This window comes from Coptis chinensis, chromosome 1 (genome assembly GCF_015680905.1).
Source record: "Coptis chinensis isolate HL-2020 chromosome 1, ASM1568090v1, whole genome shotgun sequence".
In the NCBI taxonomy this organism is placed as follows: Eukaryota; Viridiplantae; Streptophyta; class Magnoliopsida; order Ranunculales; family Ranunculaceae; genus Coptis; species Coptis chinensis.
The window spans coordinates 79898755-79905955 of NC_141456.1; the positions used below are offsets into that span (position 1 = coordinate 79898755).

The 7201-nt window shown below is 42.5% G+C and overlaps 1 protein-coding gene across 1 annotated transcript; it reads right to left on the bottom strand.

Moving 5' to 3' along the window:
* Positions 1-208: 208 nt before the first annotated feature.
* On the bottom strand, positions 209-3492 carry LOC147525355 (uncharacterized). The gene is made up of 4 exons (XM_086579186.1): positions 2996-3492; positions 2656-2893; positions 1635-2564; positions 209-1327 (listed from the first exon to the last, which is right to left on the bottom strand). Exons 1-4 carry the CDS (start codon positions 3490-3492, stop codon positions 209-211), a joined length of 2784 nt encoding a protein of 927 aa, XP_086435312.1.
* Positions 3493-7201: the final 3709 nt, after the last annotated feature.

Consider the following 7201-nt stretch of genomic DNA (forward strand, 5'->3'; position numbering starts at 1 on the left):
ACAAAAGAGCTGAGCTCAGATCCTAAACTGAAAATATGGTTTTTTATACATTCCCATTGCCATCTACATGAGCTGCCTTGTAAAGCTCCAATCACTTCAGCATTGTCCCCTTGTACCACATAATGGTGTCCTCCAAGATGTCTTGCCAGCAACATCGCAACTTCAGCGACTTCCAAATCGCCTTCAACCTTCCAGGGCCTTGAATCTCCTAACAAAGGTCCCCAACAATAGCACCCTCATCATCAACCTGCAATAGCCCCAACTCCAAATTCCACCCATTTTGCCTGTGGAAGGATGCATCAAATCTAATGAGTATACTATCATTAGGTATGTAGGGAAAGACAGTATCCAAATTTATTTCATCATAAACTGGAACAGGGTTAGAGTGAGGATATTCTTCACTATATGCCAGATAACACTTCTCTGCCAGCATGCAACTTTCCCTGACCAGCCTTTCACAGTTAGCCTTTCTATTCTCAAATTTCAAGTAATTCCTGGCTTGCCAAATCTTTTGAATCAGGATAACAATGTGGGTTCCAGCCAGCCTAAGTTCTTCATCAGGACTACAGCACCAAGCCAAGAAGAGGTCTAGCCTCTCTCTTATGGAAGTCTGTTGCTCCTTGTGCACTCTCAACCCAACCTGAGATCCAAACCATACAGTCCTTATCCATTCATAGGTGAAGAACAAATGTTCTGCAGATTCCATCTCTTTGAAGCAGAAGGGGCAGGAGAAATCCCCCTTTATTTTTCTCACTGCTAGGACATCTCCTGTAGGTAGGATCTGCATATAAAGCTTCCAGAGGAACATTTGTATGTAGGCTGGGAGAGGAGCCTTCCATATATGTTTAAGAGTGAGGTGGTTACAGCTAGAACTTTGTCCCATCTCTTGTTTAGGCTTGAGAAAATTGTAGACAGACTTAACTGTGATGTTACCACCTCTGTCCTGTCCCCATTTCATCTTGTCTGTACTATTGCCTTCAGGTCTTATTTTAATGTCCAGATACTTTCTGCAGATGAAGTGATTAAGATGAAGACTTAGTTTAGTCTCATCCCATCCACTTTTATCTGGCAGAAACAGATCTGAGACCACACCAGAATCCAAGGTGGGTGCTACCACCCCCAATTCCTCCAGCGTGCTGGGTTTGCCATTACAGTACAGCCAAGGGTCCTTTAAGGCTGAGATAGAGTTCCCATTGCTAATAGCCCAAATCAGACCCCCACTTATTTCATTAAAAGTTCTATGGATCCCTTTCCAGAAGTAGGATGCTTTGTCTGGGGGTTTTTTGACATCACCAATCCAATGTTTACCATATATCTTTGACGAGTCCTAGTCCATAGGACTTTGTAGAGTGCATGCTTGACTTTCCATGGCAATTTAGCCAACATGGCTACATTCATGTCCCTAGCCTTTCTCGGGCCTAAACCCCAACATCTTTGGGGGTGACATATGTGTTCCCACCCAATGGTGTGGACACTTTGAGATTGGTCCTTTCCTACCCACTGAAGTCTCTACATGCCTTGTCAATCTTAGTGCAAGTAGAGGCAGTGCACATAGGTTGACATGGCATATAGGGGGTAGATTGAACCCACGACTTGGATGAGAGTAGTCACCGCTTTTGCTTGGGGCCGAGAACCTTTGCTCTCCATCCCTTGATCTTATTTTGGATCTTGTCTACCAAGTAATCAAAGTCCTCCGACTTCTTTCTTGATAGCATGATTGGCACACCAAGATACATTTCCTTAGGGGCAAAGTTCCTAACTTTCCAGAATCTTTTAAGTCTGAACTTTTGCCTATAAGTTACATTCCTACTGAAGAAAATACTGGATTTTTCAAAGTTAACTTTTTGTCCAGAAGCCTCACAATACCCATCAAGAATTCTCTTGAGGTTTCCTGACTCTACCACATTTGCCTTAGTAAAGAGGATGAGGTCATCTGCATATAGCAGGTGAGATAAGGCAGGGGAGTTCCTTTTGATCTTAATGCCATGCAGCTCCTCTTCCTGTTCAGCCTTTGCAATCATTCTAGACAGAGCCTCAGAGGCAATGATGAACAAAAATGGAGATAAAGGGTCTCCTTGCCTCACTCCTCTTTCAGGGACAAACCTCTCCAGAGGGGACCCATTTAGCATAACTTGGAACGAAACAGTGGAGACACACTGCTGAATCATGTGTCTCCATTTCATGTTAAACCCCAGCTTCTCAAAAATGCTATCAATGAAGGTCCACTCCACCCTATCATAGACCTTTGCCATGTCCACCTTAAGGGCAATCCAACCCTCATTTTTTGATTTCATGCTCTTCATATTGTGGAAAACCTCACAAGCTAGCCCCACATTATCCCCAATACTTCTGCCTTTAATAAAAGCCCCTTGGAATGGGGAGACAATTTTATTAATCAAACCTTTAAGTCTGTTGGCAAGAATCTTGGAGATAATCTTGTATCCAAAGTTGCACAAGCTAATGGGTCTAAACTTGGAAGCATGGTCAGGATTAGCAATTTTAGGAATCAGGGTTATGTGAGTCTCATTCAACCTAGGGTTCATACTCCCTTGGTGGAAAAAGTCCTGCACAAGGCCAATCACAGCAGGCCCTATGATGTCCCAACATTTTTGGTAAAAGATGCCTTGAAAACCATCAGGCCCTGGGGATTTATACCCCCATCTTTTTGACCACAGCCCATATCTCCTCACTAGTTGGGATGGCAGTAATGATCTCATTTTCTCTGGCAGTGATGCAAGGATGAAATAAGTTCAAAATCTCATCATTTCTGTGAGGGTGGTCAGAGGTGAAGATCCCCTGGAAATATTGATTCAGGGCAGCCCCCACCTCAGTCCTACCCTCCTGCCAATCCCCTTCATTGTTTCTAATCTTCTCTATAGTATTTTTTCTCCTCCTGAAAATGGTGGAGAGGTGGAAGAACTTAGTGTTTCTAGCCCCATCCTTAAGCCAAGATTGAGATGACTTCTATTTCCAGAAATCCTCTTCTTTGTCATACCATTCCAGCAACTCATCCTTAAGCCCTTTGGCCTTGTTGTAATTACTAATGCTAAAGGGTTTACTTAACACAGCATCAAGTTTAGCTTGTGTGGCCTTGATATTTGTAAAAACATTACCAAAAACATGCTTATTCCACAGAGCCAGATCCTTTGTTGTTTTCTTCATCTTTTTTATGAAGTTACTATCAGGTAACTCATGAGAGATCGAGTTCCAAGCCTTATCAATGGTTTCCATACAAGTTTCATGTTTCAACCACATATCAAAGAATTTAAAAGGTCTGGGAAGCTTCTCCTCTTTTTTTTCCAGGTTAATGAACAAAGAAACATGGTCAGAGGTGGCATTAGCCCAGGTTCTAACCTGAGCATTAGGAAAGGAGGCCAGCCACTCCGGTGTAGCGAGCTCATCCGACCTTTCGAATATGATCATATGGTTTTCTATTGTTGCTCCAGGTGTATTTGGGGCCTTTAAACCCCAAATCCACAAGTCCAAGCTCATTTATGAAACTATTAAACTCCTGCATACTCTTAGTAAGTCTACTTCTGCCACCTATCTTTTCATTTAAACTTGATATGGCATTGAAATCCCCAAAAAGGCACCAAGGGCCAGGGATTAAGGGGGCAACATCCTTTAGCTCAGACCACACTTTATTTCTATTATGGGCTATAGGATCCCCATACACAAAAGTGAAAAACCAAGGATCATTGTGAAAATAATTTGAGAGCTTACCTGTCACTTGGTTGCGAGAGGACCCTAGAATTTCCAGTTCCACATCTTCCTTCCACAAAATGGCGAGCCCACCACTAAGTCCTTGAGCTGGAACCGCAAAAAAATTGCTAAACTTGAGTTTCTTACTTAACTTACCTATCCCTTCCTGACTTGCCTTAGTTTCATCCAAACAAACAATATCCACACTAAACTTCCCAATTAGGTCCTTTATTTGTTGAACTGCCGTGGTGGTACCAATACCTCGGCAATTCCAGGCGTGGATCGTCATGGATACCAAGGCAGCTGTGAAGGGACAGCTACCGCGAACCCTGGGGGAGTTGGTGACAGACCCCCACTGTTGTCTTCCCCATTTTTGACCTCATCTTCCTGGACTTGTTCAGAGCTCTCTTCCTGACCATTTTCCTTACTTGTTTCCCCTGGATCTTTCCCATTGCTTCCTTCGTACTTGATTAATTTCACAACTGTGGAATCATCCATAGCCAAAGGGACTGGCTGACCATCAGAGACTTCACTTTCATATTCAAAGTCCACCATGTCCTGAGCTGCAGTATTAATGACATCTTGTTCTGGATGTTCATCATCTATCTCAATGTCTGCCTCCCAGTCCTCAGAGTCTTCTGTTTCCTCATCCTCCTCCGATACATTTTCTGAACTTTCTGAGTCATTTGAGGATGGTTCTGATGATGTAGCCATACTATCACCCCCTTCTCCTCCTCCCATACCTTGCGATTCGTCAGACCCACTTGAAATAGGAATGATGTTTGCCTCAGTTGGGATCAGTAGATGTCCTTCTCCCCTTCTTCTCATCTCATCAGCATCCCTTTTAGCCTTCTTTGAATGTTGAGCCACCCCTCTTATACTTCTTCTTAGCCACCCCCTTTCCCTTTCATCTGCCATGTTCCCACTACCAGCTGAATCCAAGCGCCTCTTCCTTTTATCACTTGTAGTGACCCTCTCCGCTATGTGTCCCTCACCAGCCTCAGTTCCTGATCCCTTTATGTTATCATGATATGAACCTTTTTCCTTCTTTTTAGGACCTCGAGATACCATAGTTTTAAACCTTGTGCTACGCATGGCCTTGCTTTGAAACTGAAACCCAGTTGATTGATTCGGTATATTTGGCAGCGCCGCATTATCTGTCTGGATTTTCTCGAGGCTAGAGACCTTTGCCTTGGAACCAGCTAAGATTAGGTTTGTGGAGCCGATAACCCTATTTGCTTCACTCCTCGTGATAAGATCCTTACATGGATCTTTTCTGTTCATCTGCGCCCCAACCAAATCCTTTTCTTGTCGGTCCGTCCAAGGTGCCAACCAGGTGTTTTGTGGGCTCCCTATTTCCTCTCTCTGGCCCATATATCGATCCCTATCTTGGTCCAGTTCGGTTGGGCTTACCTTTCCTACTGGATCTCGAGTTTTTCTTAAAAGTTTCTCAGAGTCCAAGTTACAATCCGACCCTCTGTCCAGCCCATCTCTGGCTTTATACCCTTGCTTGGGTCCGTACCCATAGTTCCTTGCTGGGCCTCCACAATCATTTTCCACATAGGTTTGAAAACTTGCCACTCTGTTTATAGCCGTTGGAGTAGCTGTTACCTGATGCTCAGACCTGTTGTCTTCCTCTGACTCACGACCCTTGCTCCTGCTGCCATCTGACTCTCTGACCAAATTTTGTCGCCACCTCACCTGCCTCGCTCGGATATGGTACCCCTTTCCTCCTTGAGCTGGTGGAACCGGCGTCTCCTCGTATCGGAGTTTGTTGGGGACTCCTACTATGGTGATGGTCTGCTTGCCGGTGTATGCAATGCCATTGAAGAACTTGTTTGCTTTTATTTGACTTGAGAAGAAAGGCTTGATGTCTTTTGGTGAACCCCCAAGTCTAGATAGCTCATATCTATGCTGGGCTCTAATCCGGCAGCTATATTGATCATGGCCTATGACCCCACAAAAATAGCAAAAAATCTCCAGCTTTTCATATTTGAATCTTATCTCCATCGTCTCACCTGTTTCCAGCCTTATCGTTAAATCCTTTAGGAGTCTTTCCTTTATATCCATTTCCACCCTGACCCTAGCTATAGGTTGGTTAAACGCGGGGGGGCATGATGTGTCTGCTTCCCAGACTGTTCCAATATTTTCCCCTATCTTCCCCACATTTGCTTTATTGATTCTCATCTTTGGTAGATCCCAGATTTGGACCCAGAATTTTACATAATCGAAGTTATATTCCTCCAATTCCTGTGTTCCTGCCCATTCCTTTATAGAGAGTATGTGCCCATGGACAAACCATGGACCCTGTTCCATCACATGTGCCCTTTCCTTTGCTTCCTCAAAGGTGAATCGGACATGTTCTCTGTCCATCAGCTCCAGACACACTGCTTTCTCCGTTTGCCACATCCGGTGTACTTCCTCACTTAGCTCCTCCAAGTCAATCGTTTGACCTCCATATAATTTCCCAATCAAAGTTAGATTCCCATTTATTTGTTCCTCTAAGTTTAGACACTCCAGTTCTACCACCCTCTGTTTCTTGCGAAAGAACAAGTTATACATATCTTTTTGGAGCTCGTCTATAGATCCTTGTGTTCCTGTTATTGCTTCCATATCTAAACCGACCACCTCCTTCCGGAGCTACCTCAAGAATACTAACCTGCGTTTTAGAGAATTCAGGTTAAGGGTTATGTAGCATATAAGAGATTTGAAAGATAGTTTGATAGGAAATTTGTTTGGAGAGAGATAGTTTTAATGGAGTCTCTGTTTTCGCCCACAGGATAGGCCTCAGTATTTGTCTCCTTTTCACTTTAAAAGTCCTTATGAGTTACACTTGCTTTCTCTCAATTCAAAGTATAAAACTAAATTATTAAAAACCAAAAGTTTGCGCTACTTTTCTGGTTCCTTCTTGAACCATGAGTTTTAATATTTACTCACATGTAGGTGCCATAGAGAGATAACAAAATGGGGTTTCAGTGGTGCTCATAATTTTCAATTATCGAGATTGAGATATTAATATATTATAAACCTATCTATCTGTCTAGTTTAAACTTTTGTAGTAATTTTTTGTTTTCTATATCTTCTTGTTCAATTTCTCTTGGTGTCTTTCCATCTCTTCTACTTTTTGTTATTTGCATTCTCGTTATCTTTGAAATCTTATTAGTTTATATATGACGTTTCAAAATATTCATGACGTTGTTTTTGCCAAGGACTTTTTGTTACTTAGACATAATAAGATAACAAATAACAAATAATTGTCGACTTGAGTGATTTGTATGGCCTGAATTTTTTGTAGTGTCATTCTAATGTCAATGTCTATAGCAATTAGTAATACTGATGCATAGGGCTCTACTTGTCCTTTATTTTGTGTTAAACAACTACTGTTGAAGTGCTAGTGCAAGAGTTGGGATTAATCCAACCACACACTATAACACTCGTCATTGCTTAGAAAGCTAAGTACGTACTATCTCTTAACCTTTTTAACTTTTTTATTTGCTTT